Source organism: Cygnus atratus, chromosome 8, assembly GCF_013377495.2.
Source record: "Cygnus atratus isolate AKBS03 ecotype Queensland, Australia chromosome 8, CAtr_DNAZoo_HiC_assembly, whole genome shotgun sequence".
In the NCBI taxonomy this organism is placed as follows: Eukaryota; Metazoa; Chordata; class Aves; order Anseriformes; family Anatidae; genus Cygnus; species Cygnus atratus.
The window spans coordinates 1,595,820-1,618,793 of NC_066369.1; the positions used below are offsets into that span (position 1 = coordinate 1,595,820).

Genomic DNA, 22,974 nt, shown 5'->3' on the forward strand with positions numbered 1-22,974 from the left:
CACCTTCAATTTACAGTTAAGAGGTTAGGGCTCAGTCCTGTCAGTATGACTTTTACTGCTTCACTGTGTTAAGTCACAAATTTAAATTAGTGATAACTAAACATTCTCCCAATCAATAATACATTTACAGGTATTTTGCTGACTTCAGTTAAATCTAAATGTTATCTAAGCTAGTTTGCACCTCAGTGATATCTGAAACTCTAAACTTAGCATGTTAATAAGACTAAAACCAAATGTTTTCATTTTAATGCCACAAATATGTATTTGTAGTCCAAATATATGTATTGCAGCCAGTCATCCCAGGTGGGATTAAAGTGGGATCAAGGCATTGCTCTTCATCTGGAATGAAGTTATAAAACACCACAGTAGAATGGTAGAAGGGCTAGTACCTCACTGCTGTAACACTGAGGCCAATAGACCAATAGGAAATGTTCCACCTTAGTAAGATAAGAGAAACTTGTATTTACTAAGGTAATGCTAGTTAGGATTCATAAGCTCAGTGAGACACGTTTGGGTGTGTACTGTGATGATAAACACACCTTCCACCCAAGAGACTGAAAGCTTTTGGCACTAATGAAGAGAACAATCGAGATAGTAATGTCTGTTTATTGCTTAATGACCCGGTTTGCGTGTGCTGCATCCGCTCATAGATATTACCTTGCGCTTCAGCAAAGATTACAACAGGCCCTTACAGAAATATATCTGGGTGGGTGCACATACAGAGTTTCTCTCCAGTCTTTTTTCATGACTCACATAAGGATGTATTGTAAAGCACAGTGTGAGGACTCAGGAGCACCTTTTCCTTCCAGTGCACTAGCAGTAACACTACTAAGCAGACTAGGTCTGATCAAAGTCCCTGTGCCCCAGTGCCCCTCATCTTGGGGGCTAGGTGAGAAATAAGGGCTGGTTTCATGGCAGCAAAAAGTCTATAAAAATCTATCAGAGGGTGTTGTGGACAATTGTTTGATACTCTACAGCTGTTTCACACCCTCAACACAAGTCTCCATGTAAACTGTACTGTCTAGCCCAAAATGTCTGGCTGCGGTTTGCTGACTTAGATTCACTCTGTTTATTTCCTGGTGGCTGGTTTGTTGTACAGTTCTCCCTCCATCCCTTTCCATATTTCTTCAGAATTGTGTGTTTTGTTGCTTGTTTTGGCAGCGATCTCCATAGTTAGTGGTTTGATTTATGCTGTGTTGCTATTTCTTATCTTAAGTATTGTAATTGATACAGCTGGTCGTGTGTGTGCCCTTCCTTGGAACAATTTTCCATAGAGGGAGAGGGGGGAAAAAAGATAAGGGCCTATTATGACTTCAAAAACTTATCATCTGTTATGGTTTTCTTATGTATCTTCTACTGTATTAGTAATTCAGATTAACCACAATAGATACTATTTAGTTGGTTTCATAGAGGTATGCAAATATGACTGGGATTTCATGGATCGCAGACTTCTACAGTTGTGGAAGGTTGAATACCTGTGATAAGTTTTTTTTTTTTTTAATTTATTTATTTTTGGATAATACAACTTTTAAATGAGTCATACAGCAAGGAAAAAATGGGTACCCATCTCACCTCTCTTTAAGGTACTTTAGAGTGCCTGGCACTTGGTAGATACACATAACAACAATGAATCAGATGGTTGTTGAATCATTAGAATTAAACAAAAGATGGTTAAAACTGGTAGTCAGAATTTGTCCTGAAATAGAGTCCTGCAGCACCAATCCAAAACTTCAACAGGCCAGTAGTAACAAAACAGGGCTTAATGTAATTCTGCTGTTTAATTTCTAATTTACACTGTCAGTACTGTCTGCAGTACCTAGTGAGTTACCTTTTGTGTTTGAGGATCTTCTTGTCAAAAGATTATTCAGTAAGACTTTTCTAAAGTGTGATTAATAGGAACTTGCCTTTGAGATTCAGCTTAAAAGTACTGCTACTAACCTTATACTCGTGTATACTTCTGTTCTAATGCTCAGGTTAATTTTTAACCTGAATAGTTATCTTCCTCCTTTTGTTTTTTCTCTGTATGGAGAACAGAACTTAAGAATCCTCCCTTGTCATCTTAAACAAGCTAAGCTTTCTCCTCTTTTTTTGTCAGATGGGATCTTTAACTACTAGCCTCTTTTTGTGCTTGTAAAACCTCGAGTTTTCCTTTCATTAATGTGTGTGACCCGTATTTCTCCAGTAATCCAGATGAAGACATGCACAAAGCCACTCATACTTCTCTGCTGGAAATAATTTTTTCCAATGCAACATAGTCTCATATATCTTGTTCAGACTGGCAGCAGTCTGACAGCCATTCTGTGATTAGTTAATATCCCAGGGCTTGTTCATTTTACAGCTTGTTTCCAATAAGGCTCTATTTTAGGACAGAAGATTTTGAGGGTTTGGTGGTGTGGGGTTAATTAAATCTCCATTTTTTCTGTTCTCCAGCCTGCCCTAAAACCTTACAAAATATTGAAAAAGGACTTAATGGCTAGTACTTGTCAGTTTACCATTTTATGTAGATTGACTCGGTAGATTCCTCCCAAAAAAAAGTGAGAGATGTGAGATTTTTGTCTTGATGTTTTTTTAAGTTTGTTTATAATACATTACTTAGACTCAGATAATAGTTCAGAGAGTCACAACCCAATGCTTCTGATCAGGTAACTGTAAGATAAAGAACATAAAACTAGTGATCACTTCCAATCTGATTTGCGTATCTTTAATACATCTTGAAATATGGTGGCTACTTTGAATGAAGAAAGAACGTGTGTAGAAAATTAAGTGGAACAGGGAATATAAATAGAAATACTGAGTTCTTCTCAGTTATGAGGATAAGAGGGCATTCATGTATCCTATCTTTCTACTTTTAACATTAAATACTGAGATTAGGAGTTTCAGTTTCACCTCACCCCATTTTCAGTCAGTGGAGATAGAACAGGTCTTGCTCTGAATGGCCCTCTGGAGTAGACTAACGTAAAATTAATGGTTACATAGGGAGATGACAAAGAGTAGCCTTATAATTTAGGCTAAAGTTGAATACTAATTAATCTAAATATACACACATGTTTGTTCAATCCACTTGCTAGCACTGCAATGTGGACTTTATTCGTAATCTAAGGCAGGGCAGACAAGTGGGAACGAGGTGTGATTTCTTTCCTTTGTGTGCAGTTCCCTGTAGCCAGCTAGGCTTGTGAGGCATGAGAAAAGAGTGTGATAGGGATTCAGAAATTTGGTCTTAAATTTTCAGTGTCAAAATTAAAATACATTTGTCCTGTATTAAATAGCTGAATCCTATCTGTACCTGAGAAAGAACTTATTCAGGTATGAAAGAAGGTGTTACCACTATGTCACTAGGTCTTCATAAATTCGTGGAACTTTCTCATAGATGCAGGTGTTTAGAAGGAGTTGCTACCCTTATCTTCTAGAGCTTCCATAGGCATTACCTGGAGAACAGACATAATGTACATTGAAAAACATTTGAAGCTAAAATAGGTTGGTTCTTCTGCAGTTTGCAATCTACCATCAGTATGATGATTACATCATTGCTTCAGAATTGAGGGGGAGAGAACAACTGCAAGAGGTTTCAGGAAGCTTGCAGGATGCAGGGGAAACAGCTCTTGCTTTGTGATGATGTGACGTGAGCTTGGTTCTCTTGCAAAGGAACTTGTTTAACTGCGGAGTCTGTGCAATTAGGGCTGTCAGGAATACATGCCAGATGATGGTTTATTTACTAACACTGCCAACTGTCTTTAGTTTGTTGTTATGAAAATTACTGTGGAAGGTTTTATTGAAATTCTTGTGCAAACCGTGTAGGCAGGTTATTGCTGCAAGACGCAATTTGCTACGATGGTACTTGTTATGATGGAAAACTGCACTGTAAACTGGAATAGTTGTTGTCTAATGAAGATGAGAATATGAAGAGAAGGGGTAAAATTTCACTGACTCAGTCTTGTAATACAGTAAGAAAGGAGGGATAGTGCTGAAAGTGATTGGAGGCAAGTAGAAATGGGGCTATGAAAGTGCATAGTGCATGGTGGTGCAAGTGGTGTTTGTAATACTGCATGGAGTTAAGAAATAGCCACCGTGGCAAGTCACGTGCAGCCACTGTCTAATGAGCACAGTGGGTGTCAGGTAGAGGAGACAAAACTAGAGGATTTAGCACAAAATTCAACTCAGTTACTGATCCTGTGATCCTACAGTTAGTACTATAAAATGCTATTTTAGTGAACAAATGTGGCAAATGAAAAGAGTTGTTTAAGTTTTTTATTTACCAATTTCAATATTTTTTTCAAACAGTTCTACTGATCTGTGGGGGCTGGAGGACATGAAAGAGGTTAGTATGCCTGTAATGCTCAGAATATTTTCTTCTATTTAAAACAATCTAGAATCTTAGTATTTCTTTTCCTATAGTGTTTTAAGAATATGTAAGTGCATTCATATAGCAAATTCATGTTGTTTCAAATGAAAATGTAAAGAGCAGTATTGCTGAAGTGATATTAATTTTTTTTGAAAACAGGAAATAAATTCTATACCTCGTGTAAATGGTGCAACTGGTGCAACTTCATACATTAATAGCATGGCAATAATGACGTTGTCTCTGAGCATTGAAAACATTTCCTCTGTGGGTAGCTTTCCAAGACCAAAATAAAAAGAATAATTTACTTTCCTGGAATGGTCGTTCCACTAAATGATGTCACAGAGATTGCCCGGTCAGTGAAGTTACATCTCTGAATAGAACTGTCAAAGCCTGACACGTTGTTTTCTAAATGAGGAAATTTGCATAACTTCCTTAGAAATCTGCAAAGATGTTTTCATGTAAATATCGTTCTTCTATCAGTTTTCTGTCATATAAAAGCAATACAAGCAAAAATATTTTGGAATTGGGAATGTGTCAGTTTCAAAACAGATTTCATGTTGTTTTTTTGCATCCAATAATGAAGTCATAGAAGTTTATTTTCCCCATATAATTATTGTTCTTGATACTTAGATGAACTAAATGCATGTTAAAGCCATTATCTTCAGCAACTATACAGTTTTACAGAAGCTGAAAATTTAATCAAATATATTAAGTTTAAAATGGCTCTAAAAATACAGAATTGCTCTGTAGTAATAGTTTGAAATTCTTGTTACTAAACCATTCACTTTTTGGCTGCTCTTTCTTGTTGGCCCTTTCCAGACTCAACTGCTACTGTAATTAATGATGCTAATATACAAGGTAAGAATATAAAAAATGATACTACAAAATAGTTACATCTGAAAACACTAATTATTTAAGTTAAAGAAAAAATAAACCAAAAAAGAAACAAAACAAAAAAGGAGTCTATTTACCTGTGAATGAACAGGGGGATATTAATGGCAGCAGCAGAACTGAGGAAGAACTTTTAGCCTTCCACTGTATGGGAGATAAATATTTCAGAGTAAGGCACACATGATACAAGATGCTGTGCAGTAAGTTTCTGTAGTATTTTGTTTAGTGGATGGTTTGGATCCAAGCCCAGGCTGACATACGATACACAGATGCTGTGTAGAGTTTCTATGGTATTTTCTTTAGTGGGTAGCTTGGGTAGAAACCCAGACTACGTCAGTAAAAAATAAATGCCAGACAAGCTTAGTTTTTTTTTCTTTGTCTTTCTGTGATTTGTGATGAGGTTTTCATCTGTGTAAAGCTTGGAAAGGCTCTCCTATGTACCCTGGCTCAGGCACTCACAGCTGTTAAACTACAAGAGGATGGTGTAAACACAATGGCAGCAAAAACAATTGGTGCTGTTTGGTTTTCTGTCCCTGCGTGTTTTGGGGGCCAAGCTGCTGTTGGCATGTGGCATAGGCCTTTGAAAGCATGCAGGAAAGCCATGTGAGGGTTCTTTTAGGAAGCATGCTCATGTGGGATCCCAGAGATGTGTGCTGTATCTCCTATTCTCCTAATAATGTTATTTGACCCCTCTTTGAATAGGTTGCACTGTATGTTGCATAGACCTGCCTGAGTTAGGTTTAAATAGTAATTCTAAATAAAATAACAAAATTTGGTGTTGTAAGAGATCCATGCTTCCCCTCATGTCTCACTTATGTTGTTAGTGGTGGCAGGAGGCAGAGGAGCAAACAAGCAGCACAGCTGGGCCAGGCGTGCTCCACCAAGAAGTGGGGTGCTGTAGGGGGAGCTGGGATGGGAAAAGAGGAGGCAATCCTGGTAAGGGGCTGGGCTGGGAAGAGCCCTGTACTGTGGTCTGGAGAGAAAAAGGCGAGGAAGGAAGATGTTGGGAGGCAGTCAGGCTGAGGTGGGAATCCCAGACCTGTATCAGTTCTCTGACAACTCCAGGCACACTCCAAAGACCCCGTTTACTTCAACAACATGGTTTAAGCTCAACTAATTCCTCATCAACTCGTTCTTGGAATCTTCTTTGCTGCCAGCACCAAATTGACTGTTGCCTTTCATTCTTCAGGCCATAGAATTCATTTTGGCCTAGGTTTCTTCTGAAGTTTTGAATGTTTCTGAGGTGTTAGGATTATCTTGTTTCTGATGCTTATGTCCCTATCACATCATTGCTGTGAGTACACCAACAAGCTAAGTTTATCATTTGCCAGACCTGTAGCTGTTTTGTTTGCAGTCTTTGTCTTGCTGGAAGGAACCTGGAAGACTGAGCATAAGTCATTGTCAGTTGCAAGGGCATTCTTGTTGCACTGAGTAAATAGAGCCCTAAGATGTTTTTAAATGGAGAAGTTGGTAGCACCAGCTCAATACCAATCCTACAGTGAAGGTGCAGATCCAGAATGATTTCAGCCAATGTAACGTCTGCTATGACCCAATTCCTTCACATGTTAAGGCACATACATTTGTACATTCTCTTTTAGGAGAACAGTTTTTACAGCAAAACTGCCAGAATATTGTTTGTACGGAAAAATAGTAATAGTTTTCTACTAGTCTAGCTCTCACATTTGAGCTACAGTATGTCAGACCATGTAGGACCAACTTACATTTAAAATGTTGTGGTACTGCGCTAGAGGCACAATTAAGGCTAGTGATTACAGGAGAAGTAATTGTAGTCTTTCCTTTCCAGGTGAAGAGTAAAAGGAAAAAAGAACACAGCAATATGTTTTGCAATACTTTCAGTCTCTTTCCTGGCTAGACACATTAACTGATTTGACTCACAGAATCGGAAAAATGATTATCTTTTCCAATTGTTTCACTTTGATTCTTTTTCTAATTACTCAACTATCCCATTTATTTTTAGTCACTATCCAGTGTAACTTTTAGAAATAATATAAACAAAATAAGTTTCTTTTTTGCTGTTGTAACAACAAATTATTAGTGTAATTACAGGATCATTTAGAATAATAATTTAAAAAGTCTTCCTTAGTTCAGTAATAAGTTAATTCAACCTGCTTACTTGTGAAGACAAAGAAACAACTCCTGCTAGTGTAGAAGAAACTGTCTGCAGAAGAGCTGTTTCTCCTGTCTAGGGAGGCACTCATATTGCCAGCTAATGCTTGAAAATTTGAAGCTTGACAACCCTGAAGCTTGATCAGAAATAAGATGCAAATTTGGAACAGTCACTGTAAAGTAGAATATTATATGTAAATATTATGATAGTTTATATAACACAGGATTATTCACAGGACAATGTCTTTGAGGCAGTCTAATCCTCAGATACTTCTTTAAGCTGCAAGTTTAAAACCTCTTGGACTGGTCTGGTCAGTTTCTGCTGCAGAATAATAATGGATAAAATGGATGGAGTTCTGCCGTACTCAGACTAGCTTTAGTGATACCTCCTAAATTAATCTCTGATTAAAGAAAAAATTTCTGGCCACGTATTCCTGCCTTTTGTCTATACATCTAATGGAACCAGTGTTACTTGAGTACAGGTACTATGCTCATATAACAAGGCTTCACAATTTATGGGCAAGTCAGTCAAAACATTGTAGGAAGTGTGGATTGTGCTGTTGAAAGCTTCATTATAAATACCGATATCCAAGAAATGTAATTTAGTAGTAGTCGTCTGTACTTCGCAAGACTGAGCAAAAAAGGCTTAGTCCTGAACTAATAAAACTCAACAAATTAGTGAATTACAGAGTTGTAATGCCCTTACAGCATTCCAACTGCCTGTTTTAGAAAACATGGTGTTAATACGGACTTTATTAATGCTTCTTCTTCCTTGTAGTTTGTCACTGTTCTCACATGGATAAATACCAGGAATTAGACTGGACAACCTGCATCCCACCAACCAAAAAGGAAGAGGAAGTTATTGGAAATCTCTTCTTCTTCCTGTTCAAAGAGAGAAGTTAAGGCCTAGTTATGCTTTGCTGCCTTTCTTTCCTCTGTTCACTTTTGCTTGACACTTTGGAAAAAGTCCCAGACGCTCCGTGCTTCTGTGCCTAGTCATCGGTGGGTACAATGGGTTCCTTTTGCATAACTGTTCCTGTTGAACACTCCTTGACCTCTAATGGATTTAGTTTATACATGCAGATGAGCTCATTCTGGTTTATTTTCAAGCGATTATAGAGTTCAGTTGCATTTGAAGTTGTTTGCTGTATCAGGTTCACGTACTGATGACTGATGTATGTATTGACAGAAAATGACGTTTTCCCTTGTGATTTCATTTTTAACAAAGTCAAGTTTCATATCCTTGGTCAAATTAATTCTTTGTTTAACACCGCTGTTGAAAATCTTTACAGTGAATGCGTCATAACATACACGGTTCACCACAAACCCTTTCAATGAATTAATTTCTGCTGAAGTAAATTATTCAGACTTTAACTGTTGTTCATGCCAGGATCTCTGCTAAGATGATGTGTACTTCATTACAGTAAGCAGAAACAGATCTAATTAATTTCTTCTTGTAGCCACAGGTCAATGAAGAAGTGAAAACAAAACAAAACTGTCATTACGTTATTAGCAAGCTTCTTCCATATTTGCTGATATTATTAAACAGCGGCACAAAGAAAGACTTAAACACATGAGTTTGGAAGGCTACAAAATTTTGTCTTCATGGTAATATTAAGATAGAAAGGTTCACTAGTCATATTCTTTATATTTTTAGAAATGTTTTTTATACAATTTATTATGCAGTTATGAAGTCTGCTACAAAAGCTTGTTAAAGAAAAATAAAAATTTGTTAACTTTATTAAAATTTATTCTAAAAATATTTTTATTTATAAAAGGCTGGTACCATGAAAAATATGTAATTCTTTTTACCAAAGAGAAACTTAGTGCATTTCCTGACTCTTTTAAGCATGACTCTTAGATTTTTCTTCTTCTCTCTGAGAATCTTACTGCTTTTTCACAACCATCTAAAAGCAGAAGCTGGATACAGCTGTTCCGTGTTTTACCAGAAGCACTCTTCCCTAATTCTGGTTGCTTGCATCTGTGACAGCATAATGCCAACAGTAGGATTACCAGAAGTAGCTGGCCTTCTAATTTGGTCTGTAGCACTCTTAATTATTGACACTAGCATAAAGCGTAAAGCAAAGAACGTGGTACTTTGCTCAAGAACTAACAAATTAAGAAAGAATACTGTAGAAGCCACTGAGCAGGAGATCTCTCAATCCATACTTACAGGGATCCTTAAAAATTATTTACAGGTCAAAGCCATATGTGGGTTTTGGAAAATCCTTATTCATTAACTCAAACCAAAATAGGTATTTGTATCCTTTGAGAAAATTTCGGGACTTTAGCTTATATATTTAGGTACCATCTCAACACTTCTGTGTGTTGCTGAAAGTTGCATGGTATACCATGCAGTCTTTGAGATACTGTTCTACTTCCATACATGTTAAATTCATTCCAAAATAAACAGTTTATCGTGCTGTTAGTCCATATACACCACAAAGGACTTGATATTTTGAAATTTTTCTGGCAGCTTGATATGCTTGCTTAACAAATGTAAGCCCAAACAATCAACACTGTCTTAGCCCAAAGGAAATTGCAAAAGAGGAAAAAAAAAATAAATAAAACCCCAACTGCCATTTGTATCACTTAACTTTTTTAAGTGCCTAGTTTTACCTGAAATGCCTTGCCATGTGTGAATATACTTGCTCTATTGCATTCTTAAGAAGTGGTGGCAGGTGACATCTGGTAGTATTCAAGTAGGTACCAGGCAGAATAGTACTTCTGTAGAGGTGGAAGAACAATTAGATTTAAGTTCAGTTAACTCCTCTCAGTATATTCCTGCGTCACTTTGTCCCCTATAATGACCATGTGCTGCTGTTCATTGTCAGAGGCCTTTAGAAAGGTTTTAAGCTCTGCTTTGAATAGACCTACAGGAAGATAAGCTTGTCATGATTGTACACCCAGAAATATGCATATGAACTGCAGAAAACTCTACAGTTAGGAGCTTGGGTCACTCTTAAAATGTGGCAGAGCAGGAGGAGGAAGTTGCTACTGAATTGGGATATCCAAGACAGATTTATACAAAGTGATCACAAAACTTGCTGCCTCAGAACCCACCTCTTGTATTCCTGTGATTGAACTGGTAGTGCAAAGGCACAAGACACAGTGTCAGCAGAAGAGAAACCAAAATTTGGGTGTTAGCACACCAATTCTAAGCTAATTAAAATTTTTGACATGGGGTTATAGAGGACGCTAAGACTTGTTTTCAAACTGGAAAGCAAACTAATCTCTCTATAGTCATAGGCAGAATAGGTTTTGGAGAACTGGAACACATTAGCACATCTCAGATCTTGAACAAAGTTAAAAATCATGGCGCTTTTAAAATGTATTGTGTTTACATGTGGGTTTCTAGGTGTATCTACTACTAATAACAAACTCAACTTTTAAATTGCAATACAGTTCGCTTCTCTTTTCTTCAAAAGTGATTAAGATCTAAAAAAGTGGCCAAAGTTGTTTCACTGTAAAAATGGAATCAGGTAAACACGTACTGATTTCAAAGCTTAGAAAATGTAGTTGTGTTCTTCTAACTAAATAAATTACTTCTTGTCTTGTACAATTAAAAGCATCTCTCTTTACATAATGTATGAATCCATAAAAAAGATTTTAGACGCTGTTTTCCTGTAATGCACCTCTCAGATGATCAGAAAGTAATGTCACTTCCCTCTCATTCTGCTCTGAGCTTGTCTTTCATTACTAGGATTTCCATTTCTCATTTCCTCCTTGTATCATCACATCACAGAGTGAATGGCAGGAGGTTAACTACACAATAAAGGTCAGGAATTTATTATTAATACAGAAAATACTTTCTTCGTGTTTCTGAATTTGGTAATGCAGTGGAACAGATCTTGAACATAGTTACATGTATAGCAGCTCAGAATGACTGGGGCACTGTTCCTATATATTCTCCAGGTGACAAACAAATCCACTTTCACAGTTACAGACTGCAGTGTTATCTTTTCAGTTAACCATGCCACATCCTGATGGTTACGGAAAGATATTATCTAGCAATCTGAGTACGCAAACTGGCCACCTTTCAGATGAAATTAAAGCACAAGATTTTCCCCTGAACATAGCATGTCTTGCAACTTCTTATGGGAATTTCTGGCTACAGAACCAGAACTTTTCTGCAGTAAAATGACCTAATCACACTGCAGATATTTGGCACGCAGTACCAGCCATGCAGGTCTGCTCCTACCTCCCTTGTTATTGCAGTCACAGCCTTCTATTCAGCTCTGTCATACTGCCACTAGATCTGCTCCCCACAGCAGGCAAACCCCCTTCTCCTCGCAGCAATCTCCCAGTCTGTAGTTTCCCACTTACTGTCTCCCTCCTGGCTGCCTGACCCTGTACCCTAGGAGCTTTTATAGTTAGTCTGAGCGCGTTCAGTTTCTCTCATGATGGAGTGCTCTCCTTTCCCAGTTAAACAGGCAGCCTTTCTTTATCTCACCCCAGGACTTGTTTATCAGAATGTACAACATGCCTCTCAGAACACACGGTAACTTAGTGTACAGTGATGTTCTTGAGGGACACTGGGCTTTGCACTCGGCAACTAGACAAACTGGAGGAAAAAATAAATGTCTGTGGACCGTGTGGTTTCTGAGAAACTTAGAGAAAGTAAGTAGTTGTACTGCTGGTCACACACCTTCCCGTCAGGTGAGAGGTGGGCTCATGGTGTTCAGGTGTTCCTGCCCTGGAAGCACTGGTAAGTTTTTTGGTGATGGAAGTTCCTGAGTTGGGCTGAGAATCAAGTTTTGCATGTACCTGTTTCTGGGATGGCTAGAATGGAAATAATAGAGCTTTCTTTGCAAAAAATGTGGGATGGAGAATGTTTTGGGGCCTATACATTGCACTGTAACTTCCTAAAATTGGCATTACTTTAAACTAGCGATGCCACACCCCTGAGCAGAATAGTGCAAAACAATGACTAACACCTCTCCCTATAAAAAAAGGGGCAGTAAATCAGTCAGCCTGAAAGGTTAGAAGCCACTGGCTGTTCTTACACAAACTTCCATGAAATAACATTATATCAGAGTAATCTATTGAGCAACCTATTTGTTTCACTGCACCCAAGGAAATGAGGGAGCAGCTGGGAAGAAAATCGTGTCTGAGACAGCAGAGGAACATTGGATCCTCTAACACAGAGAGCCAAATACTGCTCTTAAGTTGTATGTCTTTTTTGTAAACTACTGCTCTGATGCTGGTGTGAGTTGGCTGAATAAGCTGAAAGTGGCATAGGGTCTTTTAGTTAACAAGTTTAGCTTAGATAAGATCCCTAGTAAGAAAATAAGCAAGTCATGGGGTGTGAAGACTGACCCACTGGGTCCTTTGGACTCATCTTCATTTTCATCTTAACCTCATCCAACCTTTTCTAATTTACTGCTTAAAATGTCAGGACTAAAATGCTTCACAGTCATTTGTAGAGAGCAGGAAATAGCATAGCACTATAAAAAACGTGCTGGCAATAACAATGGCAAAGTGCTGAATTGTTGAAGCAGTCGCAGTTTTTTATATATGTATATTCTCACATTCAGATGAAATGCTGTTACAAGAGCACTTGCTTTCCAAATTCCCAGTCAGGAACCATCCCATTTACCAGTGTGTGCAACTACTAGCATGTAGAAATTTAACAGCTTTTTCTCTGTAAACGATGAACACGTGCACCTATATTCAAAATTAATCCTGACAACCCCATGGGGCACTGCCCTTTCATTTTTCACATAGTTTCCAGTATCCCTGGAGAACATCAGTGTGCTCCATAGGAACTGCAGCAAGTCCTACTGACAGGGGGACTAGGGTAGAAAAGGTTATTGGGATCTCTCTTAAATGTGTTGTGTAAAATATGAGAGATTCTTCCCATCGAATTTATACACAACCAAGCACTTTCATATAAGTTGTGTATGCATGTTATTAACCAGCGGCTTTGTGAGTAACTAAAAAAAAAAATAGACACAAAGTATGTGGACCTCAGTATTAAATTTTAAAGTATGTGGAATTACCAGGTTTTCTAGCAGTTAGACTTACTATGATCAGTCACTATAATGATGTCAGCCTAGAAGCTGCTTTGTGAACAAGGCATTCCTATTAAGAAAGAAATTGAGCATTTTTTTTTTTTTAATGCAAGCTATAGGGAAATCAAAGGCTGTGGCAGGTATGTACCCATGCAGCTCAGTAGTTGTTACCCTGAAGAGATGAAGGCACTGGTTAACATCTCTCATGTGTTCTTCTGTACCAGGTGTGTATATTTGTAGAATGGTTGATGTTGAGATGTTGTTGTTCTACACGTACTATATAAACAGGAAATAAAACAGTATTTGCTCTGAAGAACTTACTGTCTGAGCAGACAAGCTAGAGAGAACTTGGGCAGAGGGGTAAGAACAAAGTATACAGGAGAGGAAGCAATAAGGCAGCTCATGAATGCTAAGAAGCAGGGATGAAATGCTACTCGGAAAGGAGACAAAAAGAGAGAGAATCAGGGAGAAGGAGAAATACTGAATGCTCCACTTAAACTATACTGAAGTCTAAAAACTGAAACCAGCATCTTCTTTCATCTCATTTTCCTATGTGTTGCAGCGGGAACACCATCTCCTTTCTGCACACTCATCTATTCAGCTTTTTGCAACTGAGGCATCTTATTACGTTATGAAGCCACCACAGTGAGGTCTTAGTGTTAACTGATATACTCAGGTATTATAGTAAAGGAAATAATAATGTAGAAATTATATAGATAGTCTAGGAACAGATGAACCTATGTATACAGATAATATAGAAAAACAAATTCAGCTATCCATCAGTTATTCCCAATGAGATGTTACCATGATCTTTCAACATATTTCACACTTTAGACATGGATGAAGCAGCATTTCAGCAGAACTGAAAAATATAACATATATGGCAGCTTGTTGAAGCTAGAAATTCATGTTGGTTTTTGGCTAAATGCTTATATGAGACTTAACCCTGATTCCATGTATAATTTAGGTTGGATATTAGGAAGAACTTCTTTACTGAAAGGGTTGTTAGGCATTGGAATAGGCTGCCCAGGGAAGTGGTTGAGTCACCATCCCTGGAGGTCTTTAAAAGACGTTTAGATGTAGAGCTTAGTGATATGGTTTAGTGGAGGACTTGTTAGTGTTAGGTCAGAGGTTGGACTAGGTGATCTTGGAGGTCTCTTCCAACCTAGATGATTCTGTGATTTCCTTGATTGTATGCAGTAATGTAAGCAAGCTAGAAGTAAGATTTTGATTTTACTTTCACTGTCAGGTAACCCTGGGGCTTGAAGCTCCAAGCAAGGAGTGTAACAAAAGTATCTTATAGCAGCATGGTTCATGTAGGATACCTTAAAAGCACAAACTCTGTGAAAGTATTTATTTTATCCTGAGTATCGTATCTGTACTTACTAATACAGATAAGATCTACAGCCCGTGCATCTTTGTTTCTTTGAACAGGGATCATTTGCCTGGAGTTTGAAGGCCCTCTTTACTGACATCATGCGGTTTCTTCATCTGACTAGAATATGAAGCAGGAAGCAGAACGTAGCTTTACCCTTAGGAACCCATGACTGAGATCCTACTCTGTTTATTCCCTAAAATCTTTATTACTTTAATTAAATGAAAAGGTAAAGATTCGAGAAGCTCTCACAAAGAAGCACTCTAACCCGTGTCCCTGGTTGCTTATTATTGCATAACGTATCTGTTTAAAACCCCACATCACTTAATCCCCACCAGGCTTTTCCTCCTTGTACATCTGCAGGTTTTGGATTACTTAACTTTTTAGTTCATACAGTTCAGGCCAAAAAATCTCAGAATAATTTGTGTGAGGCCAAAGCAGTGCAATACCTTATAAGGCATTTCATACCAGTTCCAACATGTCACAGAAAGCATCTGTGCGTACAGAGAGTGCTTTCCACTACTCATCGTAGTACGTGAGTCAAGTCTGTGATGCCTAGGGAGAGGAGTTAAGAAATTGAAATGGATTTAAGGGGAATAAAAACTGTCTTATGAAAAATTAATTATTTCTCTGTCACACTGAAGATCGTTTAACTGGTATCTTGCATATTATTTCATTTGTAGCAAAAAATACTAAGCCCCATAAAATTCCAGCTGGTGTTTAAACATTAACAAAACCTGCTCAGGAAAATACTTTTTCTTTTTTTAAAAAAAGAAAGAAAGAAGAGTATGCCTTAAACTGAGGTTTTCGTTCAAATAAACTGAAAACCATATATGTTTAGATTTATAATGAAATCTGGTTTAGGCACCCAAAACTGCAATGTGACTGACCTTTAGATTTTCTGCTTTTAGTTTTCAGGAAAGCCATTGGTTAAATTTTATAGCTTATGGGTAGGTTAATTCTTCTTCCCCCTCACTTGTGCTGCTTGAGGGGCGCCTGGACAATTACATGCATGGGAATCAAATAGGTTAATTTAAAAAGAAAAAGTTATAAACATCCTATGCCCTTCAGGTGCTTGTAACTCACAATTTCATTCATCCATTACTGTGGGGTCAGCTGCATAGTTCAGACCTTAATGAATACTTCCTCAAAATATGTGGAGAATTTGGGACTGGAATTTAGGTTTGGGCCCCTTTCAAATTCCCAATTCTTTGTAAAAGAGAGGAAGGAGTCACGCACCTCATGGTGAAAGGAAAAATTGGGGATTGAAGTAAATCTCTGAAGTTGTTGTTAGTCTTTTCCCTGTGATTTCTTCAATTAGTTTTAGACCAGACCTCCTCTTTGAGTTTCTTTAAGGTTTTCTGGCAAAAGCCCAATATAACAGAAGTGTGATATCATCGACAACATGCTGAGAATAATGAACAAAACACAGGGGTAGAAAAGACTCCTTCCTGCTGTTTTAAGAACTGTTCCCCGCAGAAACCTTGGGAAGCTGACATCACTCTCAGGCTGCCTTCTGAGGAGTTGAGTAACAATTGCCAACAGATTTTTGCAATAAAGAATACATGTGGCAAGTCCCAGAAGGCAGACTACAACAAGGACCAAAACTTTTACTAGTAATTGTTACCAGCTCCTTCCTACCATTCCTCCCGCACCACCCACTAACAGCTAAATTTTTTTGTGGGAGTTGAGGGCAGCAATTTCAAATATTTTTTTCTGAGGAAACTACTCCATGTACTTGATTTTTTTTTTTTTTTTTGTAAATTTCAACAAATACTGTTTCATCCATACATGTGTCCAAGCTCTCGTTTTCCCCTTGAGAGAAATCTTCCTGTGAAGGGGGCTGATGAATGCTCTTTTGGAAAAAAAATAAAAAATAAAAACTAGTAGGAGTGGGACTATTTATAGCTGTAGTGACTAAGCATGTAGACTGCAGGAAGGAGACCGAAAGCAGTTCTCAGTGCACATCTGTAGGCCATCAGATCACACAAATCCTCGCCACAAAAAAAGAGCTGCTTTTACAATGATCACATGCTACTTCTTTTCAGAAGAGAACATTATGTTATTAGAATACTATCCTCGTAGGAAGTTTTGTCTTTCTGGCAGCACAGAGTTTAGGGACATAACACTTTGAAAGAAGCTTTAGAACTGAAAGAATTTGTCTATATTCTTGAAGTAAAGCACAAACCAGTGTCAGAGGTTAATACCTTGCATAATGGCTCTAAAATCGATAGATGTCACAGCTCTTAACGTATGTCTATTAAAGATGACCTGTTAAATATATGAATAGTCTAAATAATGGATGATTTTAGTTTCATGGCATTGGAGGAGGACATGGAATGTGAGATTCCCATTCCTTTCCATTCATCTGACTACGTTTTTGTTTATAGCTTTTTAGTTTTAGTTCGATCTGCGAGGTCTTATTCTGAGTAGTCCAATGGTACAGGTTCTATAAGATATAGATTGTTTCTTTAATTTGTGAATGGGGCCTCATAAAAAGGTGATAAGTAGGGCTGCTCACCAATTTTCTACTAAGTAGGTTTTCACTAGAAAACCATCATTTGTTTAAACAAATATTTGGCAAAGAATATCTCTGTATTGAGTGGCTTCTGATACCATGCAGTACCTTCTTACAAAGACCTGTCTGCTGCCTTTCCAATTCACTCGATTTGCTGCTACAGAGCTCAGGCTTATAGGGCTTCACATCTGGAGACCAGCTGCTACATAATTTGTTTCAGGGTTGGAGATCACTAGACTGCCAAGAAAGCTCTTAATGGTCTTAAGTGCCAAGCAAGAACTTTCTCCTGAAGATGTGGTTCTAAGAGTGTCCAGGTGACTAGCAGGCAAAATTTCTCAGTTTGTCACGCTTTCATGTGAGGGTGAAAGACTACAGCTAACCTTGCAGTCTAGTTTGCTCCGTCTTAAAAGCAGCATACACTCCCCAGTATTTCTTTTGAATATTGTGTTTTTCTTTGTTTCTTTTAATTTAAGTAAGTGGCAGCAATGTCCATGAAGTGGTGATGTTTAGCGCTCTCAAAATTTGGAGGGAAAGACAGGTGTCTTTCCATTTAATTTCTTTTAAAAATTTTTTGAATTATTGATAGAGTAGATGATGTTCAAATCCTATCTATAGTCAGAAAAATGTATCAGACAATTAATATTTGAGGGTAAAAAGATGTGTTTTTATTCTACTCTGTACCCATTTAAACAGTTAGATACTTAGTCTTGTGACCATACGTGGGCGGTTTTCCTGTGTCTCAACCTCAAATGAATTGAAGATGAGAGTTCTGTTATTCTGAAAGATTAAGAGCTTTAGAGGATAAAATATAAAAGCTACTCCCTAAAGAAATGACATTCCACTTTCTTTCCTTTGACATGAGAAAAATGCAAAAAAATAAATCAAAATTTCACTCATGTGAAAACTCACTGTTAAGTTCTTTTACGCTTTCATGAGTAAACATGTTGAATTCTTCAGGGTTATATCTGGTAGTTCAAAACGGATCACAGTCAGTCTGAGAAGAAATTACATTTTTCTAGATTTAAAAAAAAAAAACAGCAACAAAAAACTCCTTTTGCTCCATTCAATTTACTGTAGTGTTGTCGTCTTTATATTTTCCCTGTTTGTTTGTTTATTTTTATATTTTTTCCACATCGGTTGTCTTAGTTGCTTGAAATTGCATTTATTTTTACCAGGACCGTGTTTCTCAGTTTTCAGTGTATTTCTTTATTCACTCTAGTTAACATGTCATGTCAAATGTGACTGTGCTTTTCCAAACAGTTACAAATTAATCAGGGGCTTGTCTTCTATGTTCAGGTTTCTAAAACTACAGTGGGGGAAATTCAGACACCCCAGTGTCATCCTGAAAATGTACAAGGTATGTTTTCTCCAGATACCTGTATCAGACAATATTAGAAATACCCTAGACAGTAGACCCCAACAGCAGGATGATTACTGCACTAACCAAGCTGAATTATAAGTAACTGCTGTTTAATGATATCACTTTCAGTCTTTTAATTATATTTTATCCTTGGACTTGCTTCACATTTTCTTTATATTTAGACAATACAAAATTTTTGTCTAAAACTGACAAAACAGAACATTTCATTTAGATGTCAATTTTACTCAAGTTCAGTGAGCAGTGATGGGGGGTTATTTAATGTATTTCCAGGATTCACGTCACTGGATTTACCAGTATTTATACTCTTAAACTTCTTCAAGATGACAGCATCTTCATCTGAAATAGCAAACTGATACTCAGTGCCTGACTGCTGGCTGTATTTTGTGCTGTATCATGTATTCACTTCGTAGAATTCAAGTTCATTTAGCAGATAGTATCAATCCAATTCTGTTTAAGTCTTTACTTGCCTTTCTGCCTGATCATGTTTCTCTGTTAACTGTGTGATTCTTTTTCCCTGTATTTATGCAAGGCTATTACAAGTTACTATAACATAAAGAGAAAAGACTTGAATAGAGCAGGGAGTGGATTTCACAGAACTGCACAGAACTACTCTAACAGGTATAAGAAAGCACTGGGAAAATTGGTATTTTTTCCTGCAAAATTTCTTTCTTATGCAAATTCAGTCTCTTTCTAAAAACAAACAAAAAAACCCAACATCCTCTAAGAACAGTTATACTTAGTATGATGTTGTGCTGGTAGTACTTTTTAACAGATATTTATGACACCCTTCTTCAGTCAAGTAGCTTAGTGACTGTTGGACTTGGGAGCTTTAGTAGTGAGATTCTGTTTTGACTTTTTAACTCTTCATTTAAAACATAATTATAAATAGAGAGAAGAGCTAATGAAGGATTCTCGTGCCTCATGACATAGCTGCTGTTGATATGAATCCATATCCACAATGACTACAGTTGATTTCAAAAGACTTTTTCCAAGCTCTGCTTTTTTCCCATATCATCATGCATTACATGATGAGTGACTCTGAGCAGATATGGAAATTTCAGAAATTGCCCCACTTCCAGCAGATGAGCCACACTTAGAGCATGTGCAAGTACAGGAGAGAAGCAAAAGATGCAAAAGAGCTTCAGTTGCTTGGGAAATAGTTGGGTAGTCTGGAGTTATCCACAGACCGCAAGAATGTAGCTAATAATTTAATAACATGTAGAGTTTATTATCTGCAAAAGTAAATTTTCAGTTCAGGACTGAATTAATGTTTAAGACTAGCTATGCAGCTAGAAAAGTCCTTATTAAAAAGATAACATTTCCTTCCCACCCCCCTTCCTTCATCAACGTTCCAGTAGCTCTCTCTCAAAAAAAGTATTAATAATTAAAGTTGAGTCACATAGTATATTACTAAAAGAGCCACCAGTCAGGTGTTATACAGTGAGATGTAGGCATGTAATTGTAGTAAAATTCCTGCATTTTTTCACAGAGCAAAGCAACAGGATGGAGTTTGAATTTTAGCATGGATATAATTCTGTGTCTCAAATGGGAAGGCAGAAAAGGGTAGAAGTGAGAGAGTTTCCTTGTGACTTCTTCCTCTGAGGGGTTGAAAAGGGCCTCTACTTTATATAATCCATTTTGCAATGTGAGGGCCACAATCTTTTGCCATAAGCCCTCCAGAATCTTTGAGCAGCTCTATGAGATAGATAATCTTAAAATGAAGTTTAAATGATGTGAGCATGGATATCTATAACACAGTTTTTTTATACTAGACTGTATTCCTTTCTTTCTCGTTGCATGAAATGATGTAGAAGTTTTTATGATTCATATAATTATTTAGCAGTATGCAAGACTGAACGAAAGTGTACAACCCTAAGCAAAGGCATGCAGAGGTTTCATGCAGATACTGTTTCTGGCCTGTGTGCACCATTCCAAGCAAAATATAATCAGAGAACCTAATTCTCATGTGTATTCTTTGGGATAAGGAATAAAAGTTCACAGTGTAGCAGTGAACTCCGCAGCCTGTTCAACAGAGCTGACTGATAAATTGAAAAGCAATAGAACACCAAGAAAAACACAAGAAATTAACTATCTTCTACCTGCAGCAAATAAATCACATGTATATCTTTAAAGAGCTAAGTACAATTTCATTTTCATTTTTTTAATCAGTGAGTTTATACTGACTCTGTTACAAAAACATAGCAAAGTAGACTAATTATGTCAGCCACTGAGTAGCAACCTAAATCCCACAGTAATAACACAGTAATAACACTGTTCAGAAGCACCCATTTACAGAGTACAGTCTTGGGTGCTGTGTATTTGGCAGATATGCAGGCCTCCACTGTGCTGCATTGCACTGTGCTTTTCTGCTCCTAGTAAACCAGCTAATGGGGTTGTTGAATGGATCATTAAAACTATCCCCCAAAATATCCTCTGTTGCTTAATAATAGACAAAGGGGATTCCAGTGAAAAATTTACCACACCTAAACGAGGGTTTATCTTTTCTTAATTCTTGATGACAGGCATCTTAATTTTTCAGGCTTCACCTCGCATGTTTTGTCTATTCATGCCTGCCTTGACGTTTAACCAAGTTGACAGGGAGACTCCGGGGCAGTTTGAATGTTCTCCAAGAGCTCTGCCAGGGAGGTGGTTGGCAGAGTTCACCACGGTGTATCACCTGCCTGGAAACCAGAACAGCTTCTAGAATTGTATTGAGACTGTGTAGTGTAAGCAGGAGACTGAACCTGTCAGGGCCCAGGATGTGCAGCAAGACTGAGCTCTGGGGCTCAGGCTGTTTGCCAGTGTTGTGCCAGGTGTGGTTCTGTAACACCATGTTTCCTTAAGCCTCCAGCTGTTTTGTTAATCGAAGACATTAAATAAGCTTAAGATTTGGTTGCTGCTTTTATTACCAGTGACAAAAGAAGAACAAATAGACTCTCTGATCATATTCTTGGAAGAGGTCCAGTATTTTTCAGGGCTGCCTTCTATACAGCCATTCAAATGGTGGAAAGCCCGAAGAAGCATTGTCTCTTTTCAGGTGCTTTCAATCCCCTGACCTGCCACCGTGTTGGGGATTATCATCCCCAGGAAACTTCAGTATAAGGAAGTTGATCAACCATCTGCTGAACAGCACGTACAAAACAGGGCTCTCTGACCTTAGACAAAATCCGTCTCGATACAGGAGAATGTCAGCCAGCTGCAGAGGGTTTGTGGGAGCAGCCCACTTCCCAAGATATTTCACCAGAACTTCTGTACTACACTGTACTCCAAGGCTTTTTAAAGTTCCTTTGGGCTACAGACATCTCCCTGCTGTCTCAGCATTGTTTTCAGCAGGATACTGGCTAATGATCAACAATTGAGGGTCAGAAAAAGGACAATATTCTTCCATTAGATGTTCCAAGACTGTTTTCAGGAGTGAGGCCCATGAATCCCAGTCGTAGGCTGATATTACTAGGTACCACAATTGCTGAGTAACTGTTAGCACCATACTTGTTCTCCTGTGCACAGGCTAGAAACGTACATCATCATAGGCAGCTAACATACACAGACATGACAAGCAGCATTATTTGGTGGATCTTACCTAGTCCCTGAAGCACACAATGAGACACCACACAAAGGGATAGCCTCTGCTCTTGTCACCTCCTGATTACAGGATAAAATATGAAAAGACCTCTTTTTCTTCCTTGGTGTGCCTCTTGTAAGTGCTAACAAGTATTCATGTTGGTTGCCAACATGAAAGATAACCTCCGCCCAACCGCACCAACAAAGGCTGAACATTTGGGTTTGCCCCTTACAAGGTGCATCCCTCTCCCAGCTCTCAGCTGGTACCCCAGTCCTGCTTTCAAGTCATTTTTCTTCAGTTATGTTGCCTCTTGTACCTGAAATACAAACAGCTGGTAGTACCAAGGTCGTTCTTAAGGATACAGCCAAGTTGGTTTAGTTCACCTTGCTTCATGCCACCTTTGCAATGTGCCTTAGTTTTCAGTCTCCATATATATATAAATCTGTGAACTATCAAGGTACTGCTCAAGGTTGGATTTCTGGGGTATTTTCAAGTTCATCACCAGTAATTGTTCTTACTCAGGCCAGGGTCATCTGAATTGACTGCATAAAGAGATTTGCTCCACTGCGTTGCACCTCATGCTTACTGTGTGGAATGCCCCAGAGGGACGGGAACCTATGTGGGTGGCTTTCATCCCTTTCTCAGTTACTGATCTCAAACATATTTACAGTGACTTCTGAGTTAACGGCACTCCATTTTTAGGAGGACTTCCCTATTTCCTGTAGTGTCTCCCAGCACCACGACTGGGACTTTGGTTCTCATGGGTT

The 22,974-nt window shown here is 38.1% G+C and overlaps 1 protein-coding gene across 4 annotated transcripts in view; it reads left to right on the plus strand.

The window, feature by feature from the left end:
• Positions 1-22,974, plus strand: part of SLC44A3 (solute carrier family 44 member 3) — a 104,880-nt gene that overhangs the window by 20,688 nt on the left and 61,218 nt on the right. The window contains exons 2-4 of one of the 4 annotated variants that reach the window (XM_035537414.2): positions 4,279-4,315; positions 5,159-5,197; positions 8,136-8,359. The exons of 1 other annotated variant lie outside the window; for it this stretch is intronic. Coding sequence is in view for 2 of the 3 variants with exons in the window: in XM_035537411.2 (XP_035393304.1) it covers positions 5,180-5,197 (18 nt within the window). In the remaining variant the exon portion in view is untranslated. The remainder of the gene's footprint in view (positions 1-4,278; positions 4,316-5,158; positions 5,198-8,135; positions 8,360-22,974) is intronic. 2 more of the 4 variants (XM_035537411.2, XM_035537412.2) reach the window with 2 other exon arrangements.